This window comes from Meles meles, chromosome 10, assembly GCF_922984935.1.
Source record: "Meles meles chromosome 10, mMelMel3.1 paternal haplotype, whole genome shotgun sequence".
NCBI classification, from domain to species: domain Eukaryota; kingdom Metazoa; phylum Chordata; class Mammalia; order Carnivora; family Mustelidae; genus Meles; species Meles meles.
Genome location: NC_060075.1, coordinates 22,918,234 through 22,943,904, shown reverse-complemented (window position 1 = coordinate 22,943,904; position 25,671 = coordinate 22,918,234). Strand labels below are relative to the sequence as shown.

Sequence of the window (25,671 nt, the reverse complement as noted above, 5' to 3'; positions counted from 1 at the left end):
CCAATGGTGGGGGAAGGGTACAAATAATAAAGTAAAATAATTTCAAAAAGCACTGAATACTCTGGAGGAAATAAGGTGATTGAAGAGGGAAGGGAAGGAGATTGCTGCTTTTTCTAATCCTATTCTCTTTTCTCCTTCCACTGAGGTAACCACTATTCTAAATTTGATCTTTATCATTCTCATGCACTTCTTTTATTTCTGCTATATACTTATGTATCAATAAGCAATACTTAGCATTTTTTGGCATGTTTTAAATTTTATAAAAATGATAGCACTCTAATCCCGTCTCTCTATAGCATTGTTTATCCCATTCAGTATTATTTTTTTGAGATCCATTCATGTTGATAATGTGGCAGTATGTTTTTATTTTAAGTGTTATTTGGAATTCCATTCATTATCTGAACATGACAGATATTGGTATAGCACTTAGGCTGTTTATAAGCTTTTGCTATTACAGTAACTGCAAATGAAAATTATTCTATCTTTTCTTGTGAAAATTGTGGGAGTTTCTTTTGGTTTTCAAGCTCTTGACAGTTTCCATAGTGATACATTTTACATTGTGATCTGGGAAAATGAATGTACATATACTTGGAATAACAGTTTCTCATGGAGTAATACTTACCCTCTGCCATGACACACCCACTGATATGTCCTAGTATCTTTCACTTTATTCCATTTTATTAAAAAAAAAAAAAAAGAAACAAAAAACTACTCATGAGCCACCAAAGAACAGAAACCTGCAGTTTGAAAATACTGCTGAAGGTTATAACGAGGAGGAGAATGAGAGGGCAAAGATGGGTACATTTTCAACTTTACTAAATATTCCAAATGTCTTTCCAAGTCACTTTATTAATTTATATCCCCACAAACAGTGTGCTAGAGGGCCTGTTGCTCCCAGTCCTCACCATATTTGGAATTGTCAATTGTTTTTTGTTTTTGCTGGTCTGATGAAATAGAATCTTATTGTCCGTTTAATTTGCTCACCTCTGAGCTAGAGGTTCCAGCCAGTGCAGGAAGACAAGATAGAGTGTCGTTTCAGACTATTGAAATGACTTTTTATTTACTATTGCTTTTCTTCTTCTGCATATTTCCTCTTTATGTCTTTGTCTTATCATGTTGGTTGTTGTTTTTTTCTTGTTGTATGAGTTAATGATATATACATTTTTTTTTATTTAAAGATTTTTATTTATTTATTTTGAGAGAGAGAGAGAAAGAGAGCATGAGAGGGGAGGTCAGAGGGAGAAGCAGACTCATCATGGAGCTGGGAGCCCTATGTGGGACTCGATCCCAGGACTCTGGGACCATGACCTGAGCCGAAGGCAGTTGCTTAAACAACTGAGCCACCCAGGCGCCCAATGATATATATTTTAATACTGTTCTTTTCTTGATAATATGCATTGCATTTATTAGTATCTTCATCCAATTTGTTGACTACTCCTTCCCTCAATTTTTTATTATTTCTTTTTGTCCATAAAGGTTTAAATTTATATTATTGTGAAATTTATCAGTCTTTTACCTTACTCTTTATCCTTTGGAGTCCTTTTTTTTTTTTTTTTAAAGATTTTATTTATTTGACAGAGAGAGAGAGATCACAAGTAGGCAGAGAGTCAGGCATAGAGAGGGGGAAGCAGACTCTCTGCTGAGCAGAGAGCCTGATGTGGGGCTTGATCCCAGGATCCTGAGATCATGACTTGAGCCAAAGTCAGAGGCTTAACCTACTGAGCCACCCAGGCGCCTCCAGCCTTTTGGAGTCTTATTTAAGGAATTCTTACCCCTGAGTTCATAAGTACTCTACAGTAGTTTCTTATAGAAGTTACAAAGTTCTTTGTTGTTGTTTTAATTTAGCTGTTTAATTCACCTGGAATAATATTTTTGTGTATATGATATAGGGATCTAGCTTCATTATTTTTCCATGCAATCGTTTGTCCCAGTACCATATTTTTAATAGTTCATCCTTTTCCCGCCTCTGTCTTCTGACACAGGAAGGTGTTTGTGAACTCTTAATTCCATTGCATTGGTTTGTTTGTCTATCCTTCAGCCAGTTCCATACTGTCTTAGTGACTGTAGCTTTAGAGTAACCACTGATATTTGATAGGATGAGCACACCTTTAAAAAATTCTTAAAATTCTTCACAATTATTCTAGTGATTCTTGACCTTTTGCACATCCATTTAAGTTTTAGGATCAGCTTATGAAGTTCCAGAAAAACCCATCCTGGGACTTTTATTTGAATTGTATTGAGTTTATAAATTATTTAAGCACCTCTATTCATAATAGCCTAAAACTGGAAATTACCCAAACGTCTATCAATAGGATAATGGATAAACTGTGATTTATTTATATTCTGGAATATTACTCACCAATAAAAAGAAACTTACTAACACATACAGCAGTGTGGATGAATCTGAAGAACATTATTATAAGTGAAAGAAACGTCACAAAAAAGAATATATATGGTATGATTCCATCTATGTGAAGTTCTGGAATAGACAGTGCTAAAATAGGGTGAAAAAATCAGTATTGTAGGTCCTTTTGAGAGATTGGGCAAGAACTGACTGGGAGGAGACATGAGAGAACTTTCTGTAGTGGTGGTCAATACCAATATATACCATATAACAATTTATATGTCTTGATAGAGATTGGTTATCATTAGTGTCTACATTTTCAAAATGTATGGTATGCTTACACAAAATTAAATGTACACATAAGATTTGTACATTGCATTATATGTAAATTTTACCTCAAAAGAAAAAATTGTAAAGAAATATTGAACTCTAGCTAATGATATTCCTACCGAATATTTAGGTGAATCGTACTGCAGTTTACATGCATCAGAATAAGAAATGATATGGACTAGTGAGTGGGTAGAAAGATGGATGGGGTGCATGGCTAGCTCACTAGAGCATGCGACTCTTGATCTCAGGGTGGTGAGTTCAAGCCCCATGTTAGGTGTAGAGATTATTTAAAAATTTTTTTTAAAGTCTTAAATTAAAAAAAAAAAAGATGGATAGATGCATGTGTTAAAATGTTATGGTAGAGTGGTAGATACATAAATGTTCACTAAAAAATTCTTTCAACTTTGCTCTATATTTGAAAGTTTTAGTTATAAGATGTTGGACTCCTACAAATCAATAGAATAAAAACAAATAAGCTAATTTTAAAAATGGACAAAGGACTTGAGTAGACATCTCCCTAAAGAAGACATACAAATGGCCAAGAACCCCGTGAAAAAGATGTTCACATTACTAATCGTCAGGGAAATACAGGGAGATACAAATCAAAACCACAGTGAGATGCTACCTGACACCTGTTAGGATGGCTCTTACCAAACAACAACAAAGGATAAATATTAGCAAGGATGTGGAGAAATTGGAATCCTTATATGCTATTGGTGGGAATATAAAATGGCGCAGTCTCTGTGGAAAGCAGTGTAAAGGTTCCTTAAAAATTTAAAAATAGAAGTGCCCTATGCAATTCCACCTCTGGATACTTATTGAAAAGAACTGAAATCAGGATCTCATAGAGTATTCACATTCCCATGTTCATTATTCACAATAGCCAAGATGTGGAGCAACTCAAGTGTCCATTGACAGATGAGTGAATAAAGAAAATGTGGTGTATATAAAGAATGGACTATTATCCAGCCTTTAAAAAGAAGGAAATCCTGCCATATGCAACAACATGGATGAACCTTGAGGGTATTATGCTAAGTAAAATAAGCCCGTTACAGAGAAGGACAGATATTGCATGATTCTACTTATATGGGGTATCTAGTCAAACGCCTAGAAACAGGTAGGAGGGTAGTTGAGCTGGCGACTGGGGTGTGGAAATGAGAGTTGCTCTTCAACAGATAGAAAGTTTCAATTATGCAAGATGAATAAGTTCTAGAGATCCTGTGTACAACATTGTACCTATCTTTAGCTGTTTGTACATTTAAAAAATTAAAATGGTAGATCTCATATTAAGTGTTCTTATCACAGTTAAAAAAATAAAATACTGGAAAAAAATCTTTCAATGGGACTTTTTTTTCATCTACCAGCTGTTTATGATGGAAAGGTTAAAAGCACTCATTTATTCTTTTTTTTTTTTTTTAAGATTTTATTTATTTATTTGACAGACAGAGATCACAAGTAGGCAGAGAGGCAGGCAGAGAGAGAGGAGGAAGCAGGCTCCCCGCGGAGCAGAGAGCCCGATGCAGGGCTCCATCCCAGGACCCTGGGACCATGACCTGAGCCGAAGGCAGAGGCCCCAACCCACTGAGCCACCCAGGCGCCCCTCATTTATTCTTTTACTTGCTCTGGTGCTCTTTAGAGGAGTTTATTTAAGTCAGACTAAATAACATGTAGAGAGATTTGTCTAGGTTTTCAGGGAGACTTATTTTAATTGAGCCCCTTAGATCATATATAACATATATGCTAGGGCAAGTGTAAGTAGTTAAACTTAATTTTCATGTAAGCCTTTCATAACGTTTACAAATAAGGATAAAACTGGATCATCTGCTTAAAAAGGGAAGAAAAAAAAAGGAATGTCCTTGATATGTTGAGATTCCATGAATCAGAGACTCCAATAATTCCTTAGGGTCTACCCTTTATTTAATAATTAGTTTCAGGGCAAGCCAGACTGACTTTTATTAACATTTTTCCTTTAGAGTGGGATAGTTTTCATCTCTTTCCTGCCAGTATGCTTTCATCAGTTTAACTTTGTGGTCAACAACTCCATTTTAGGCACAATTCTCAGATATATAAGAAAAAAAATTTCCAATTAAGATAATACTCCTCCAGCTCTTCCTCTTTTGGGTACGTTGTTGTTACTGTTTGAGTTCCAAGCATGAGTAATTATCTCTGACTTCCTTAGCTTGACAGTGTTTTGGGGTAATGGAAAGAGGGGCACAAGGATGGAAATGAAATTTGAAATCTGTGATTATTTTCTTTTGGCAAGCTCTTCCTCTCAGTGTTGCAATTTCATCTAGCACCTCTGAGAATATCGGCTTTGCAGTATGGGCCTGCTGGCAAAACAAAACAAAACAAAAGAAAACACAACATTATATAAAATTTAGCTAGTGTATGGTGGGGAGGTGTTTAAGTCAATCACTTTTTTAGATTCATTGCAAGTTTTCTTGGTAAATGAAAATATGATTTGTTTTGAACAATAGCAAAGTATGTTGATAATATCAGGAACATTCTATATTTACTGAGAATGTATTAGGAAATAAAGGCTACCTTTTTTGTACCTTTAATTGTTTTCTGTCTCATAGAGCTAACAGGCTTTGCCTGTTCTCAGCACATGCGTTATTATTTCAGGTCCTGTGGGAATGGCTGCTGCCGCTGCTGTGGCGACAGGAAAGAAGCGGAAACGGCCTCATGTGTTTGAGTCTAATCCGTCTATCCGGAAGAGACAGCAAACACGCCTGCTTCGGTGAGGGCTCCCTTCTCCATATTGTTACTATTTCTCCAATGCTTCATGGTGTGGACGACAGAATTAGAACGTTACTAGGTACACTGAGGAAATTAGTACGTTACTAGGTACACTGAGGAAACCAAGTTAGAGTCCTTGATGGCAGAATTAGACTTGAAAGTACTCCTATAGAATCAAATAAATGAAACTAGAAATGATGAACAGATGTAGAATATCACATTATTTCATTCTGAGAAAATTTTTATGCCTGCACTGTGCCAGACATTGTTCTAGGCCTTGGGAATACAACTGTGAACAAAAAAATTTTCTTAAGGAGCTTATATTCTAGTAGAGGAAAAAATAAAATAAACACTCTGTAATATGTCAAATGATGATAAGTACTATGGAAAAAAAGAAAATGTAAGTAAGGAAAGGAGTAAGGAAAAAAAAGAAAGGTTTGGAGGGATATAGTAGTTTCTCTTTTTTTTGGTAGGGATGATCTGGGAAATCCTTTTTGACAGGCAGCCTCTGAACAGGGAATTACTGATGTCTAATGATCTTTTCAGGCAGGGAGAAGAGCAAGAGGAAAGTTTCTGAAGTGGGATGGAATGTGATGGTCACGTTTGAGGAATAGCCAGGGAAAGAATGACAGGAGATTGAGTCAGAGCAGTAGTAGAGAGCCACATCATGGGGTCGTTGGTCTAGTAGAAGGGCTTTGACTCTTGTTCTGAGTGAGATGGGAAGTCAATGAAGGCTTTTGACCAAAGCAGTGATACGGTCTGATTTATGTTTTCAGAGAAACCATCAGGCTATCGTGTTGAGAATAGAGTTTGAGTATACCAGAATGGAAGCAGGAAGAAAATTAGGAGGTTATTGTAGTAATCCAGACCAGAAATCATAGGGTCTTAAAACCAATATTGCAGCAGCAACAGTAGTAAGAGACGGTCATCCTGGATGTATTTCAAAAGCCAACTCCCCCCACCCCCCAAAAAGTCAACTCTAACATGATAGATTGGCTGTGGGGTGTGAGAGCAGAAACAGGAGTGAAGGGGACCTCAAGATTTTTGGTCTGATTATTGGAAGGGTTGAGATGATACTTACTGGAAGAGAGGAGCAGGTTTAGGAATGAGTGAGGGTAAGGCAGATAGGTCTGTGATACCTCTTAACCATTAAGTGGAGAAACAGTAAGCAGTTGATACGTGAGTCTGAAATTCAGAGGAGATATCTTGCTGAAAATGTCCAAGTTTTAGATCTTATCTAGGACTCTGAGACTGGAAGAGGTCACCAAGAGAGTGAATGCAGATCAAGGCCTAAAGTACTCTAACTTTTAGAGATTGGAGACATGAAAGGAATAAACAGAATCGTCTAGGAAGCTACCAGTGAATCAGGAGGAAAATCAAGAGGGCAATATACTAGAAACCAAGTGCAAAAAGCATGTTAAGAAGGAGGGTGTGTGATCAGCTCTGTCAAATGCTGCTGGCAGGTTGAATAAGATGCAGATTGACCATTAGATTTAGCAACATGGAGGTCATGATTGAACTTGGCAAGAGCATTTCCAATGGAGTGGTAAGGATGAAAGGCTTGGGGTATCTTCAAGAGAGAATGGGAAAAGAAGAATTGGAAAGTGTGAATATAGACCATTCAAGGAATGCTGCCAGATTTCTTGTTTAGTATATGGTCCTTTGCTGAAGAGTTTTTTTCTGAGGAGTTTGTAAGTTGTACAGAAAGATTATCAGGCAGCGATAGTACATGGGGACTTAATATTTGATGGTTGTACAACGTACATTCATACAGGATAAGAAATTTTGTCTATAAAATGTTCCAGAAGGTTTTTGTTTTTTGTTTTTGTTTTTTTTTTTAAGATTTTATTTATTTTTTGACAGAGAGAAATCACAACAAGGCAGAGAGGCAGGCAGAGAGAGAGAGAGAGAGGGAAGCAGGCTCCCCGCTGAGCAGAGAGCCCGATGCGGGACTCGATCCCAGGACCCTGAGATCATGACCTGAGCCGAAGGCAGCGGCTTAACCCACTGAGCCACCCAGGCGCCCCCAGAAGGTTTTTTTCTTATAGTGTTTTAAATACATCCAAAATTTCTAGGTGTTTATTGGAATATTGAATCCAAGTGGAGTGCCAGCCCACTTAAATGATTCGTGACAAAAGCTAGAAAATAACAGTTTATACTAAGAACAGAAGAGGAAGATTATAAGAAACTGAAGAAAAAAACCCAAAAAGTACTGATTGGAAGCTTTCAGCGAAGTATTTATATACCCACAGATAGGCAGTTCTTCTCATTTCCTTTCATGATAGGATAGGCCAGAATAATTAGAACGTGTTATATATAGACAAGTTTTTGCTATAAGGGGCATAGGCATGACAGTACATACTTTTGGAGAAAGATGGAAAACTAGATATGTTCACTTTGTTTCATTTGAATTAATTACTCACCAGTCTCTGGAAAGAGTAGACTATGTTCCCAGAGGATTATAGAATGTAGAACTTTAAAATAAAGTCCCATGATTTCAGAGGAAAAGCCCAGCGTTTCTATTTCACCCAGTGTTGATATACTTTAAAAAGATCTTTTACTTCTTCATTTGTAAAATATTACAGAACCAAGAATTATTATCTATATGCAATGAAAATCTAGAAATGACAACATTTTTGAAGTCGTATTTCTGGATAGATCTATGTCAGTGAGACATAAACAGTGACCACATCAGTCAAAGAAATTAGAAGCAGATCATTTAGGCCCCCTTCCTTAAGCAGGGAGATAATATGATAAAGTCTACAAGAAAATGTCTCAGCAGTAATCTTTATTGTTATTATACATTGCAGTAAGAGAAAACCCCTTTAGTGTTGCTAGGATCAGGAAGAATTATACTCTCCCTGTTCAACATTGTGTCATGGCTGTGTCCTGAAGCAGACTTATAGCCCACACTTTCATCAGTGAGTTAGTCATTGGTCTTTAGGACAAAGGTATGCACATATTTCTGCTGATATTCAAACTCACACTCCCCTTTTCACATTTTGGGTAAAACAACAACAACGCATCTGATCAGAATAAATTGTCTCAAGTCAAAATAAATTTTCTGTGTCACTCTAATTTCTCTCTTCCTTAACCATGTTTATTCTCTTTTCATTGTCTAATTCAGGAAACTTCGAGCCACATTAGATGAATATACTACTCGAGTGGGGCAGCAAGCTATTGTCCTCTGTATCTCCCCCTCTAAACCCAACCCTGTCTTTAAAGTGTTTGGTGCAGCACCTTTGGAGAATGTGGTAAGAAAACTCAGCTGTGTTCTCAGATACTCACTCTTGCTTTCTATGGGTTGTTTGTTCTTTTGATCCTCTGTCTAGTACTATAGCTGTTACTTCTATCCTCCCCTCGTCCGGGGGTGGGAATGGGACTGGTTTTCAAACCGCTGTGTATAGTCAAATAAATAAATAAAATCCTTAAAAAAATTAAATTAAATTAAAAAAAGGGGCGCCTGGGTGGCTCAGTGGGTTAAAGCCTCTGCCTTCGGCTCAGGTCATGATCTCGGTCCTGGGATCGAGCCCCGCATTGGGCTCTCTGCTCGGTGGGGAACCTGCTTCCTCCTCTCTCTCTGCCTGCCTCTGTGCCTACTTGTGATCTCTGTCTGTCAAATAAATAAATAAAATCCTTTAAAAAAAAATCAAACCGCTGTGTATAGATCAAAATAAAAACGATTATTTCTGTTTGTACTTACTGTAGCAAGATAGTCTACGCTATCAGAGACACCATCTGAGAGATGCCTTGTATCTGTCAGCCCAAGGCAGGGAAAGATGGTGTTATGTTTGTTAAGAAACGACCACCACAGGATTTTGTGGTGTTTTTTGTTTTTCGTTTTTTAATTTAAAGTTATTTATTTATTTATTTATATAGAGAGACAGAGAGAGTGAGAGAGAGAGAACATGAGCAGAGTGAGGGGCAGAGACAGAAGCAGACCCCCTGCTCAGCAGGGAGCCGGGTGTGGGGCTTGGTCCCGGGACTCCAGGATCATGACCTGAGCCAACTACAAACTTCATCCCCACTGAGTCACCCAGGTGCCCCAAGGATTTTATAAGAAAATTACTGATTTATGTCAGAAACAAAATGGGAGATAATTCTAAGATGTAAACTTCATGAGGCAAACCTCAGGAGCCGTTTTACTGATTTCTGGTATTTGAGTTGCATATTTAAAATCTCTTGCATTTCTTTGAAGAATTTATTTGACACTCTGCTTCAATTTTGAAATACAGTTGAACATTTTGATCACCTAACTATCTGTAGCTAAGTTTCTAAAGATAGTATTTTACCTTTGCATACTTACACTAAGTGAACTACTTTTTCTCTGGCTTTGAATAACTTTGAATCGTTAGTAGAATAATGGTCTGTCCAGATTTAAATTGCATTTTATTTTTATTGTGATGAAGTTTATTAGCTGAAGGGACATTTATTGGATTTCTCGTGTATCAAATGTAGACATTTCTGGAGTTTAGATGATTAGTAAGCAATTGAAATTTTATTGGTTTTGCTGTTTTTTTTCTTTTCACATGCAAATATTGTGGTTCTTTTTCAACATTTTTGAATTTCATTTTGAGTTTTACCAAAAATTCCTGAGGCCTTAGACTTAGGGTGCGTATTAGGACCTTTCCTTAGAAGAATATGGTAGAAGATTTCTAGTTCAAAATGGTGCCTGACAAGCTGTCCTTAGTGTCATGACGTTCACAAACATGAAATCTGGCCATGTCTTCTTTTTTTCAGTATCAAATATTTAAAATAATTTTACTACTACTAATAGTAATATGATTTGTGAAAAGGACTCATCTAGAATACTCAGAAAATATCTCCGAAAATTACTCTCTATAAAGAGAAGTGCCTGGCTGTCTCAGCCAGTGGAACATGTGACTCTTGATCTCAGGGTTGTTAAGTTTAAGCCCCATATTGTGTAGAGATTACTTAAAACAAAATCTCTTTTAAAAAACCCCAAGAAACAAAAGGAAAGTTTGAGAAATTGTTGGAGTCTTCCATACATTGTAAAAAGATATAGGCTCTATGAAACAAACAGTCATATGATAAACTAGACAGAAAAAAAAAGCAGTAGATATTTTTTCATTGACTGACATTTCATACACATAGGCTAAAGAATAAATACCCAGTAGAATTAGAAGCAGAATGTGTCCCCTGAAACATTAAAGAGGAAAAAAAAAGTCTATATAAAAGATTTAAAAAAGAAAACACAAAGTATAGAACAAAGTAATATAAGTGAAACCAATTAATTCTGTTGTAGATCATAAATATAAATGGATGAACTCCTTTGAGAAAGACAGAGATTTTCTTACAGAGTGGAACAACAATAATCCAAACCAAAACCTAACTGTATTTAATTTATGTGACATACTCACAGTGATTCACAGATGTTCAAAGTAGCTGCAAATGATACCATTAAGAAAGTGAGAGGAGGGGGCCTGGGTGGCTCAGTGGGTTAAAGCCTCTGCCTTTGGCTCAGGTCATGATCCCAGGACCCTGGGATCAAGCCCCACATCGGGCTCTCTGCTCAGTGAGGAGCCTGCTTCTTCCTCTCTCTCTCTGCCTGCCTCTCTGCCTACTTGTGATCTCTGTCTGTCAAATTAATAAATTAAAAAATCTTAAAAAGAAAAAGAAAGTGAAAGGACAGTTCACAGAATGGGAGAAAATATTTGCAAATCATATATCTGACAAAAAACTTGAATCCATGTAAAGATCTTGTAGAACTAAACAATAAAAAGATAGCCCTATTTAGTTGTTTATGTAGTATGCATGCAGAGCAGTAGGGAGGGGCAGAGGGAGGTTAGAGAATCTTAGGCTGGCGCCATAAGTCGTGTGCAGCCTGATGGTAGGGCTTGACCTCACAACCCTGAGATCACAACCCAAACCGAAGTTAGGAGTTTGACTTAACCGGCTGAGCCACCCAGGCACCCTAAGCCCAATTTTAAAATGGTGAAGAATCTGTCACTATTTGAAGATGACATACTACTGTACTTAGAACATCCTGAAGACTCTATCATAAATCTTTTAGAACTGATAAATGAATTCAGTAAAGTTGCTGGATACAAAATTTATATACAGAAATCTGTTTCATTTTTATACATTAATAATGAATTAATTCTACTTCCGAAACCAATATTGCACTGTATGTTAACTAAGTAGAATTTATATAAAAATAATGAAGTAGCAGAAAGAGGAATTAAGAAAATACTTCCGCTTATGATTGCACCAAAAAGAATAAAATACTTAGGAATAAACTTGACCAAGGTGGTGAAAGACCTGTATTCTGAAAAAAATACACAACAGTGATGAAAGAAATTGATGACAACACAAATGGAAAGATATTTTATGCTCATGGATTGGAAGAATTAATATCACTAAAATGTCCTTATACCCAAAGCAATCTACAGATTCAATGCAATCCCAATCGAAATACCAATAGCATTTTCACAGAAGTAGAACAAATAAACCCACGATTCATAAAAGACCTCAAATATCCAAAGCAATCTTGAGAAAGAAGAAAACAGCTGGAAGTATCACAATCCCAGATTTACATAGTTTTAATAATCAAAACGGTATAGTACTGGCACAAAAATAGGCACAAAGATCAATAGAATTTAATAGAAAGCCCCCAAATAAACCCACCCTTACATGGTCAATTAATCAATGACTATGGAGGCAAGAATATACAATGGGGGAAGGCTCAGCTCTTCAAAAAATGGTGTTGGGAAAACCGGACCACTTTCTTTTTTTTTTTTTTAAAGACTTTATTTATTTATTTGACAGAGAGAGAGATCACAAGTAGGCAGAGAGGCAGGCAGAGAGAGAGGAGGAAGCAGGCTCCCTGCGGAGCAGAGAGCCCGATGCGGGGCTTGATCCCAGGACCCTGAGATCATGACCTGAGCTGAAGGCAGTGGCTTAATCCACTGAGCCACCCAGGCGCCCCTGGACCACTTTCTTATGCCATACAAAAAAATAAGTTAAAAATGGATTAAAGACCTAAATGTAAGACCTGAAACCATAAAACTCTTAGAAGAAAATATAAGCAGTAATCTCTTAATACATTGGCCTCAGCAAGCTATTTATGGATGTGTCTCCTCAGGAAAGGGAAACAAAAGCAAAAATAAGTTATTAGGACTACACAAAAATAAAAAGCTTTAGGACAGCAAAGGGAGCCACCAACATAAGAAAAAGGCGATCTACTGAATGTGACAAGATATTTGTAGATGATATATCTTTTAAGGAGTTAATATCCAAAATGTATAAAGAAGTTACAAGCTCAACAACAAAAACCCCCAAACAATCCAATTAAAAAATGGGCAGAGGACTTAAAACCTACAGATGGCCAACAGACATATGAGAAGATGGTCAGCCTCACTCATCATTAAGGAAAGACAAATCAAAACCATAATGAGATATCACCTCTTATCTGTCAAAATGCCTAGTATCAAAAAGACAAGAAGGGCACCTGGGTGGCTCAGTTGATTAACCTTCCGACTCTTGGTTTTGGCTTAGGTCATGCATGATCTCAGGATTGTGAGATCAAACCCCACTTTGGGCTCTGTGCTCAGCATGGAGTCTGCTTTCCCCCTCCCACCCTCTCCCCCTCTGTTCCTCCCCTCACTTGTGCATGCATTCACTCTCTCCCCAAAATAAATAAAATCTTAAAAAAAAAACTAACAAGTGTTGGTGGTAATGGGGAGAAAACAGAACACCTGTGTACTGTTGGTAGAAGTGTAGCCACTATGGAAAACAGTATGGAGGTTGTTCCTTAAAAAATTAAAAATAGAAATGCCATACAGTCCAGTAATTCCACTACTGGATATTTACAGAAGAACATGAAAATACTAATTCAAAAAGATACATGTACCCCTGTGTTTACTGTAGTATTATTTACAGTTGCCAAGATACAGAAGTACCCATATGTCCATCCATAGAGAGTGGATAAAGAAGAGGTAATATTACTCAGCCATAAAAAAATGAAATCTTGCCATTTGTGACAACATTGATGGACCTAGAGGGTATTGTGCTAAGTGACATAAATCAGACAGAGACAAGTATCATATGATTTCACTTATATGTTAAATCTAAAAAACAAAGCAGAGGGGCACCTGGGTGGCTCAGTGGTTTAAGCTGCTGCCTACGGCTCAGGTCATGATCTCAGGGTCCTGGGATCGAGTCCTGCATCGGGCTCTCTGCTCGGCAGGGAGCTTGCTTCCCTCTCACTCTCTCTGCCTGCCTCTCTGCCTACTTGTGATCTCTCTCTGTCAAATAAATAAATAAAAATCTTAAAAAAAAACCAAACAAACAAACAAAGCAGAAACAGGCTCTTAAAATACAGAGAATGAATTGACAATTCCCAGAGTGGGATGGTGGGGGATCAGCAAACAGAGGTAAAGGGGAGTGGGAGGTACAGGCTTCCAATCATGGAATGAATAAGTCATGGAGATGAAAAGTACAGCAGAGAATATACTCAGTGGTATCACAATAGCATTGTATCGTGACAATAGCTATACTTGTGAACGTAACATAATGTATAGAGTTATCAATCACTATGTTGTAGCACCTGAAACTAATGTAAGTTGTGTTCAACTATACTTCCAAGTTTTTTAAAAATGACAAAGAATCTGAATAGATACTTCTCCAAAGTATGGTCAGCAAGCACATGAGCAGTAATGATAAATAGTTATTAGTATTAGGGAAATGAAAATCAAAACCAGAATGAGACACCATTACATACTTACTAGGATGATTATAATAAAAAAGGTGGACGACAATAAGTGTTGTTGAGTATACATAGAAATTAGAACCTTCCATACATTGCTGTTGGGAATGTAAAATGACACAGTTGCTTCAGAAAACAATTTGGCAGGGCGCCTGGGTGGCTGGGTCATTAAGCGTCTGCCTTTGGCTCTGGTCATGATTGAGTCCTGCATCGGGCTCCCTGCTCAGTGGGAAGCCTGCTTCTCCCTCTCCCGCTCTCCCTGCTTGTGTTCCCTCTCTTGCTGTGTCTCTCTCTGTCAAATACATAACTTACACCTTAAAAAAAAAAAAAAAAAACAAAGAAAGAAAGAAACAGTTTGGCAATTTCTTAAAATCTTAAAAGTAGAGTCACTACATGACCCAGCAATTGTACTCCTAGGTTTACTCAAAAGAACTGAAAACAAAGCTTTATACACACGATGTCCATAACAGCAAAACTTATACATAAAACTTAACACACACGTTCTTAGCAGCATTATTCCTTAGCCACAAAGTGGAAACAGCCCAAATGCTCATCAACTGATGTGTGGATAAATAAAATATATTATCTACAATGGAATATTATTTGTCAGTAAGAGGGAGTGAAATACTGATTAAAAAACTACAGCATGTGGGGCACCTGGTTAGTTTGGTCAGTTAACGTGTCTGACCTCACTCAGGTCATGAACTCCAGGTCCTGGGATTGAGTCCTGCATCCAGCGCCGTGCTCAGCAGGGAGTCTCTCTCTCTCTCTCTCAAATAAATAAAATCTTAAAAAAAAATACAGCATGGATAAACCTTTGGTAAGTGAAAGAGTCCAATCACAAAAGACCACATGTTGTATGATTCCATTTATATGCAGTGTCCAAGACAGGCAGATCTATGAAGTAGATTAGTCATTGCCAGATTGGAGAGGTGGGAGAGAGGAATGGAAAGTGACAGCCAATGAGTGCAGAGTTTATTTTAGGGGGATAAAAATGCTCTAAAATTAGATTATGATGATGCTTGTACAACCTTACATATATACTTAAGAAGGTTGAATTATACACTTTATTTTTTTAATTGTACACTTTAAATGATGAATTGTATGGGCTGATAGGCTGAATAATGACCCCAAGGGTATCCAGATCTGAATCCCTGGAACCTTTGTGTGTTACCTTGTATGGCAAAAAGGACTTTGTGGTGATTAGGTTAACAATCTTGAGATGGGGCGATTACCCTGGATTATCTGGGTATAGCCTACATCTAACTACATTGTCTTTATCAAAGGGAGACAAAGGGAAATTGATAAAGAAGTAGAAGATGCATTGGTAGGAGTAAAAGGTTGGATGCAGGGAAGGGGTCAGGAGCCAAAGAATATAGGTTAGAAGCAGCTAGATGAGGCAAGGAAATGGACTCTCTCCTAAAGCCTCCAGAGGACCAGCCTTGCCAATAACCTTGATTTTAGCCCAGTGAAACTAAGAGAATGAGTTTCTGTTGGTGTAAGCCACCAAGTTAATGATATTGTGGCAGCCAAGATAATGATAATGATAAATATGTAGGATATGTGAGTTATAATCTCAATAAAGCTGTTAAAAATGTTAAAAGTAAAGTAATAGGCAAAGGTGTATCAGACAAATACCTACAAAAAATAAATCATGGATCATAGCATTAATATTAGACAAAGCTAAATCCTTAAACAAGTATTAACTGAGAACCGGAGGTAATTTGATATTGATAAACAGTATAAATTTATAATGAACCTTTTATGCCTCAAACATTAAAGCAAAGTGTGTAGATCAAAAAATTACAAATATAAGAAAAAATAAAGCATGACAGTGGCAGGAGGTTTTAATATCTTTATCAGATTAAGGAAGAAAACAGTAAGAATATAGGGATCTGAATAAAAGAATAAGGTTACTATAAAAGATGTATGCTAGCATTGATACTGTATAAGGAGAGAATATGCCATATTTGAAAAATTACATGAATGGGTTATAAGACTTGACCAAATATATTATTAGGCCCCAAAGAAGATCTTAATAAATTGTAAAATGCAGAGATTATACAGGCCGTATGGTTGGGTTTTTTTTTTTTTTTTTTTTTTGGTCCAGGGAACTACTTCAATTTTGTTTTTCAGCTAGAACTACAAATCTCTCTTTTTAAAAATTGAAACATAATTAACATGCTGTGTTTTATTAGTTTCAGGTATGTAATTCATTGATTTGACAATTCTGTACATTTCTCAGTGCTCATCAAGATTAAGTGTACTCTTAATCCCATTTGTCTATTTCAGTCATTTCTCCCCTCCCCTCATGCTTCTGGTAGCCAACAGTTTGTTCTCTGTATTAGAGAGTCTAGTTTTTTTGTCTATTTTTCCTTTGTTTATCCGGTTTATCCATCTGTTTTGATTCTTAAATTCCACATATGAGTGAAATCATACCATATTTGTCTTTCTCTGACTGACTTATTTCACTTATCGTTTTACCCTTTACATACATCCATGTTGTTGCAAAAGGCAAGATTTCATTCTTTTTTATGGCTTAGTAATATTCCATTATATATTCCAGTATTATAATATTCTATTATGTATGTATGTGTATGTACATATATACACACACCACCTCTTTATCCATCCATATATGATGGACACTTGGGTTGCTTTCATATCTTGGCTATTGTAAATAATGCTGCAACAAACTTGAAGGGTACATATATCTTTTCGAATTAGTGTTTTCATTTTCTTTGAGTAAATACCCAGTAGTGGCCATATTTTTGACCATGGTACAGAACATTTTGAGCTTTATATCAAAAGATGGACAGGAAATAGTATTCAGCCGCATAGAAATTTAAAAACACTTCTTAATTTGTAGACTATTTAGATAATATAAAAGCAAAACTTAAAGGTTTCAGTTTGAGCTGGTTCTCAAAGGAATATTCATTGCCTTAATGTTTTTTTATATACAAGAAAGATGGAAAAGAAATAAACATCTAATTCAAGAAGCTGGAAAGGGAATAAGGTGAGTCTAAGAAAAAATAGAGTAAGTAAACATGGAAAAAATTAAGGAGTTTGTGAGCAGAAAAAGTAGAATTGTTACATTCAAGAAATGATACTATGAAAAGTCCAATAAAAAAGAAAACTTCTAGCATGTTAGTTGAGGAAAAGGGAGAAGAAAGCAAATATATAGTCTTAGAAATTAGATGAGTTACATTCACAGATAAGGAAAGATTGAAACTTGTAAGGAAATGCTGTGCATTAATTTTGTTTTTACAAATTAAGGACCTCAACTAAGTGGATAGATAGTTCAGTAAGAAAATAAAATAACTAAAGCATATCTAAACCTCAGTAGAATAAACATGTTCAAAACTGAAAAAGTATATCCCTCAAAGGGGACACTCCTCTGATGCTTTGGGTAACTCCTGTTAACCTTCAAGATAGAGAATATAATCTCAAGATATACTAATATTCAGAGTGGTATTAAGTAATTAGAGCCCATTGTTTATCATAATCAGTATGCAATGTATTGCATATAATCTTGTTAATAACAGTTAAGGAGATGATTTAGATGGCTGACATTTATTGAGTGCTTACTATGTTCTCAGTATCGTTATAAGCACTTTGTATAATCTCATTTAATAATTTTAAAACTCATACTTGTATTTTGTCCTCCTGCCTATAGCTGTCATTAATTTTCCTTTTTGCTTTTATAACTATAGTCTGCTGAGAAACTCTAGAAAAATTAAAATTCGGTAGGGCTGTTCATCTTTGAAATAATAGATTTCAGATTCAAAATTGTCTGTTATTTTAAGAGTTTGTTGAAAGAGGATTGGAAACATTACTAGTCCTTTTAATAGTTAATGCTGAATTTTTTCTTGTATTTTAGGGCTCCATTTATTTTTCCATACTGTGTTTTGCCCATATTACTTTCTTGTCCACAACTGAAGTGTATAGAAAGGCACTGTAAACAAAACTAAATGACTCACAACAAATGGAAAAAATGTTTTCAAATTAGTAACCGCAATTGTAATTTATTGAGTATTTTAAATGTACTTATTTTCTGCTAAGCACTTTATATTTATGATTTTTACTTAATCATCAAAATAACCCTATGATATGTATGTTATTATTTGTGCTTTACAGTTGTAGGAATTGAGGGTTGAGAGCTTAAGTATTTTGTTCAGGATCACACAGTAAGTAGCAAACTAATGATTAATGTTCTTTATAAAGAGCTGTCAAAAATTAATAAAATTATGAACAGATGAATAACAAAGACCCAAAGATATGTTTGAATATGGATTAGATAGTAGGTGATACTAAGGAATTCTGATATTTTTGTAGGATGTGATCATTGTACTGTAGTTATGATGAGAATGCCCTTATTTTTCCAAGATGCATGCTGAAGTATTTAGAAGTGTTGCAGTGTCTGAAATATACTTTAAGTGGGGATGCCTGGATGGCTCAATCAGTTAAGCATCTGCCTCCAATCTCAGGATCCTGGGATGAAGCCTGGAGTCAGGCTCCCTGAGCCTCAGGAAGTCTGCCTCTCCCTCTCCCTCTGCATGCACCACCCCCCCCACTCCCGCACTAGCTCGTGCTTTCTCTCTTTCAACTAAATAAGTAAAATCTTTTAAAAATAATAATAAAATAAAATATACTTTAAGTATATTTAGCCCAGAAAATATCGTGTGTGTGTGTACAGATGGCAGATAAAGTAATTATGCCAAAATGTTGACAATTATTGAATCTGGGTGGTGAGAGTAGAAGGATTTATTTTACCATTCTTGACATCTTTCTGTATATTTAAGTTTTTTCATATAAATTCATAATTTTCAAACACCCAAAGACAAAAGAGAAGACATAAATAGAAGGAGGAAGTACAAATGTCAAACAAAATTTTCAAAGAAATGGGATATAAACAGAAAGCCACTTTACACTGTTTGGGTTGGCAAACATGAAAAAGATGTACAACTTGCAGTGTTGGCTTGTGAAACGGGCAGTTTAAATTGGTGTAATTTTCTAGAGGGCAGATTGTAATTTTCTAGAGGCAACTGGTATAAAATGTGCCTCAGATGTATATTTTAACTCAACTTCCTTTTGAAATTTTATCCTAAGCAAATAATCAGTCAAATGAGCAAAGATGTATGTATAAATATATCAGTCACTATATTCTTTATAGTATTTTTTTTAAAAATTGAGAATAACCTAAATGTTCAAAGATAAGGGATTAGTTAGATAAATTGATGACTTGTGCAGAGATAGGCCTGCTACACTGCCTTTAAGTATGATACATAAGTCTTTCTATTAACTTTCTCATGTGGAAATGATGATTAAGTGAACAAAGCAACTTATGGAACCATACATAGAGTTTGGGCCTGCTTTAAAAGTAAATCTGCATTTCATACATGTTTATGGAATTGTTGAATACGAGGATTGTTGTAACTAACATTTGTGTAATAAAGCAGATTTATAAAACTTAGAAGTAAACATATTCTCAATAATTCTGGCAATAACCTTGAGATGTAGGCATATTACTATTATTTGCATTTTGGAAGAGAATACTAGCTCAGAGAGGTTAAGTGATTGGCTAGAGATTCCCCAACTTTTTTTTTTTTTTTTAAGATTTTATTTATTTATTTGACAGAGATCACAAGTAGGCAGAGAGACAGGCAGAGAGAGAGGAGGAAGCAGGCTCCCTGCGGAGCAGAGAGCCTGATGTGGGGCTCGATCCCAGGACCCTAAGATCATGATCCAAGCCAGGCAGAGGCTTTAACCCACTGAGCCACCCAGGCGCCCCCTCCCCCGCAACTTCTGAATAGTAGAGCCGCTGTCAAGATTTGGGTTCAAGGTGATGGAATATTACATCTCCCATAGGTTTGTCCAAGGTATTAAATATGGGGTTTCAAATTTAATTTCATTTTCTTAGTCCTTGCCTTCTCTTCTAAAAGGGGACAAATGGAGCCACCTGCCGCTTCTCCACAGTGCTGTGCGTACTTATTACTGATGTGCTTTTACGTGTATGATTATTTGATTAACTTCTATCCCAAGCTAGATTGTGAGCTCTGAGACGGGAGGGACTGGATCTACTTTGTTCTCCATCATGCTCCCAGTACCACACATTGCCCCTGCCACGGGTGCTTAGTTGCTGAGTAGCATTTGTTGCCTGAATAAAGCATCTTAAACGTTTGGCAGCACTCAGCCATGCAGATTTGGCTTCCAAGTTCTGATCCTGCATTGGATCTCAGTTGAGACCTTGAGATGTAAAGAACTGTGAAGTTAGCTTGTGTCATTCTTTATAGTGCTTGTCCCAGTTTGTAATTATACTTTCATTTTTATGATAATTTTTGTGTTTGTCTTCTCTGCTAGGTTGAAATATGCACAGTAATGGAACACTGTGATGGATACATTTGCTTTCCATTTTGTCCCCAGCTCTTCTTAGCACAGTGGCTAGCATAGAGGAGGTGAATAGTATTTGTTTGATGGCTGGCCGGCTGGAGGAACTACTGGGTTCAGAGATCACGTGTGCCATGTATGTATTTGTAATGTGAGGTAGGGAAATAACTTAAAACTAGGCGAACTCTCAGAAAGGGCCTTTGACTTGAATGTATAATGAGATTCCCTTATTTAGAAACTCAGGGTTTCTTTAAGTTGCTTGGGATCTAGCCTCTCAGATCTAATATTCTCTGAAGGTTTTGTTTGTTTGCTTTTTAAAGATTTTGTTTATTTGTCAGAGAGAGAGAGAGAGAGAGAGAAAGCACAAGCAGAGGGAGCTGCAGGCAGAGGGAGAAGCGGACTTCCCATTGTGCAAGGAGCCCAGTGGACGCCTCGATCCCAGGACTCTGGGACCAAGACCTGAGCCAAAGGCAGCCGCTTCACTGAAGGAGCGCCCAGACATCTCTCTCTGCAGTTTAAGCCTTTGTTTCCTTAAGCCTCAGCTTTTTAAAACAAAACAAAATAAAATAAAAAGTTAAAGGGCCTCCAGAACAACTCCGTTGGGTGTTTTGGCCCTTTTGAATAGCCTACTTAGTGAAGGTGTGGCTCCCACCTAAAAGGCAGCATTGTTAACAGTTAGACAAGCGAATTCAGTTTTGCCCGTGGGTTGGTATTAACTAGAGTGGGCACATATAATTAAAACCTCCACATTTGTGAAAATTGTTCTTAAGTTTTGATTTTTTGAGTAGTTTCCCACATTGATTTTTCCTATATGTGACTCAGTGTCCTCATGTGCAAAATAAGGATAATACCCATCTCACTGGGGAGCAGTAGAAATTAAAATTTATTATCATCCCCCTATATATGTTTATAGAGAGCTGGCAGGAAAAGCATTGGCAAATAGTAGATTTTTTTAAGTTGCTCTGCCCCAAGGGCATGTTCTTGGCTTACTGCCATAGCCCTCTTCTATAGACTTGGTAGGAATAGGCCTAGAAATATTTTGTTGAGGAACAGAGAGAGAATTTCCATCATTTTCCAGGAGAACTTCAAGAGTTTCTGGAGGTGGAGCTCTTTCCTCGGAGTCAATAATCCGTAGCATTTAGATGGGGATATGCTGGCTATGACTAACCAGTTCTGCAGGTACAGAAATTAGTCACAGGCACAGAGGCAAGATGTAGCTCTGGGATTGTCACCAGCTTCTTTGAAATCATGTTTCAGTCTTCAGTTCTACTTTCCCAGTAGATGAGTGAACTCGAGTTAGTTGTGATTTCTTGTTCTGAGTCATTCATTTTTTTATGTAGGTTTTTCAAAATGTCTTCAAGTTATAGAAAACGTGGAAGCATATTTTAAAAAATAGTAAAGTAAAAAATACCATATGATTTACTCATATATGGAATTTAAGAAAACAAATGAACAAGAAAATAAAAATGAAAAGAAAACAAACAAACAAAAAAGAGACAAACCAAAAACCAGACTCTCAACTATAGAGAACAAACTGGTGGTCACCAGAGGGGGATGGGTGGAGAATAAGTGAAATAGGTGATGGGATTAAAGAGAATATTTATCATGATGAGCCCTGAGTACTGTAGAGAATTGCTGAATCACTGTGTTGTATACCTGAAACTAACAGAACACTGTGTGTTAACTACACTGGAATTAAAATTTTAAAAAATAGCAGAGGTGCCTGGGTGGCTCAGTGAGTTAAGCCTCTGCCTTTGGCTCAGGTCATGATCTCAGAGTCCTGGGATCGAGCCCCACATCAGGCTCTCTGCTCATCAAGGAGCCTCCTCTCCTTGCCCCCCCCCCACCTGCCTCTCTGCCTACTTGTGATCTCTGTCAAATAAATAAAATCTTAAATAAAATAAAATTTTAAAAATAGTGAAATAAAAGAATTTCACTTATTTACATATTCAACAAATAACTAACACTATTTGATACAAAATATGAGATAAGGAATCCAACTAAGTTCTGTGAGGTTTCAAGGTCCAAACTAAGGATCCAGGGGGTTGAGAGGAAAATTAGACATCTGGACTGAGACAGGGGAGGAAAGAGACTGACACTGGGGCTGGAGAGAGAATAGGGTGAAAGCCAACAACTTCATGGGCCATAGCCTGTGGCCTGGCTCAGTGCTAGGTGTCCTTCAGGATCCTGTGTCTGAGGGCAGCCCTGCATTGGGGGATATTTTTACATATCTGAGATGATAACGTATTTTTAATCTCAGAGAAGCATATAGGTAAGAAAAAATTTTTTGATCTTTCACGGGACCTTTCTGAAGACTCGTCTGTTTCTCCAGAAAGGCTTCAGGCACACACAAGAATTATGGTATCTTGTCTGTGACTGGTTTTGCAGCCTCAGGGCCCATCGGTTATTATAGTGGTAGCAGCCAATTTCAAAATCCTCAGCAAGCCTGTTCTGTGCCCAGAATTCTAAGGCCTCTTATAAATACCCTGAAGACCCTCCACCTCCGGTAATTATGAGAATGTTTGTTACTGTATCATCTGCACGTGTCTGAGTATGTGAACTATTTCAAAACGCATGTTGAGTAAGGATAGTGATGTCACACACTGGTTGTATATGGTATGTATAAGAATATAAGTGATCATTTGATTTTGTAGAAATTTAAAGAAGTAAGGGAATTATGGCAGGACAACAGGAATTTTTCTTACAGGGAGTTGAAATTGGATTGGGCCTTGAAAGATGGATAATTTTTTGATAGGAAGCAGAATGAAAGGCCCAGAGGTAGAAGAGAACTTGGCAAAAGTTAGTGAAGAAACTGAGTAGCTAGGAGGGTGTCATTCGTGTCGTCTCCAGGGTTGGGCAGGCACAGCTGTATCTGGTGGCCTCACTGGGGGAGTATTAGCAAAGTGGGGAAATTAGAAAGGTGGAAATGCTGGCCTGAGAAGTTTGGACTTCATCCTATGAGAAGTGGGGACCTGTAGAAGTAGTTTTGAGAAAAAAGATAAATGATAGCAAAGTGGCTGAACATACTGGCTTTGGAGCTAGATAAAAATTAGTTTGATTTGTAGCCATTACTGTGTACTAGCTATATGATTTGGGGAAGTCACTTAAGTTTATTAAGCCTTGTTTTTCTTAGTTGCGCAATGGGTATATAGTATTTTCCTTATAGAATTATGTGAGGATTAATTAAGACAATGTATATGTGCTTGACACATAGTAAGTGCTCAATAAATTGTGTTTGATTGTCATAAGCCAGTGTTTCAGAAATATATATATATATATATGTATATAGATTTATCATACAGCCCCCAAAGGGGCTTGGAGTTTTTATTACATACTTTTTTTCTTTTTTTTTTTTTTTAAGTAATCCTAGGGGCGCCTGGGTGGCTCAGTGGGTTAAGCCTCTGCCTTCAGCTCAGGTCATGATCCCAGGGTCCTGGGATTGAGCCCTGCATTGGGCTCTCTGCTCAGCAGGGAGCCTGCTTCCCCCTCTCTCTCTGCTTGCCTCTCTGCCTACTTCTGATTTCTCTCTCTGTCAAATAAATAAAATCTTTTTTTTAAATAAATAAAATCTTTAAAAAATAAAATAAAATAAAGTAATCTCTACACCCAGCATAGGGCCTGAACTCACGACCCCGAGATCAAGTGTCGCATGCTCTACTGACTGAGGCAGCGAGGCACCCCGGGGCTTAGATATTTTATAAATGGCAGTGGTATATAGGGCGAATTGGGGGAAGAGAGATTGGTAGGCAGACCAGCTGAGTTTGTTTTTGTTTTTAAGTGATTTTTAACTTTGTAAAACCAGTGAGTTGACAGTGACATTGGTATGAAGTAACAAAGGCATAAGCTGTGGTTTTGGAATAGAAGATAAAAGTTGGAAAAACAAACCTCTCTGTCATCGGGTTCATGACATTATCACTTATAAGATGCACCATTATACATGTACCATGAAGACTGAAGAAACATTGATAGACTCTAGCACAGCGCTGATCACTTGGAATTTTTATTTTATGCTTATTGAAAGAGCTCTTTCAAGCTTATTTAGACAGAGATTTTAATTGTATTGCATTTTATATAGTATCAAAAAAGGAAAGTGAAATAAACTGATACTCCTGAAACTTCTTCACTTCCACAGCCCAGTGCCTCTGAATAACTTCTTGTTGCAAAGTCATCATCATCTGTGACACTTCATGTAATATCGTCCTCCCTGCCATCAAGAGCATGCAGAGCACTGCTGCATAGCTTTCTTTCTTTATTTATTTGACAGACGGAGATCACAAGCAGGCAGAGAGACAGGCAGAGAGAGAGGAGGAAGCAGGCTCCCTGCTGAGCAGAGAGCCCGATGCGGGGCTCGATCCCAGGACTCCGGGATCATGACCTGAGTTGAAGGCAGAGGCTTTAACCTGCTGAGCCACCCAGGCTCCCCAAGCTGCATGGCTTTAAAGAGCGCTCTGCTATTGTCTCTAGACTTTTTTCCAAGCTGCAACAAGTTTGATGCTGGTGTTTCTTGATCTTACCAGAAAGATCACTGTGGAGATTATCTAACTGCAACCAAGACTCAACATTCCTTTCTCAAATGTTTTGTTCATTGAAAAGGCAGGTGTTGCAGTCATGCTCCTAGAGAGAACAGCGGTGTTCACAGGTGTGCAGCCTGGGACAGCTGGGCCTCAGGTCGCCTCATCCACAGCAATTTCAAGACACATCCCAGTGTCAGAGGACTGATAAATGAGAAAGAATATGCATCTGAGAACTGCTAAGTCAGAACGAATTGAAACACTAGCTTGATTATTCTGGGGAAGTTTACTGAGCAACCTTAAAAACACTGGGGTCACAGCTAAAGTTATTTTGTTGTAAATTACTCGAAGAAATGCTCTACCAGCAATTTTTTTTTTTTTTTTTTTTTTTTTTGAAGCTCAAGATATTTTTAAGGAATTAGGTAGCACTGATAAGTTCAGTAAAATGCCTGGATACAAATTCCTAGAATTTTACTGATCCATGAAAATGGCCCAAATTGTTTGAAACTGGCTAATGTAATAGTAATAATCTAATGCTTTCCTGTCTTTCAATGCCAGGTATTCCTAGCATGGTGAAATTTATTTTTATACTATTATCATTCTCTCTTACTACAGGCCTACATACTGATATA

At 37.1% G+C, this 25,671-nt stretch overlaps 1 protein-coding gene across 5 annotated transcripts in view; it reads left to right on the top strand.

The window, feature by feature from the left end:
• The window catches only part of NRF1 (nuclear respiratory factor 1), a 147,764-nt gene that overhangs the window by 54,311 nt on the left and 67,782 nt on the right, over positions 1-25,671 (top strand). For all 5 annotated transcript variants that reach the window (XM_046021184.1, XM_046021183.1, XM_046021186.1 and 2 more), the window contains exons 3-4: positions 5,300-5,414; positions 8,541-8,667. In XM_046021184.1, coding sequence (XP_045877140.1) covers positions 5,300-5,414; positions 8,541-8,667 — 242 coding nt within the window. The remainder of the gene's footprint in view (positions 1-5,299; positions 5,415-8,540; positions 8,668-25,671) is intronic.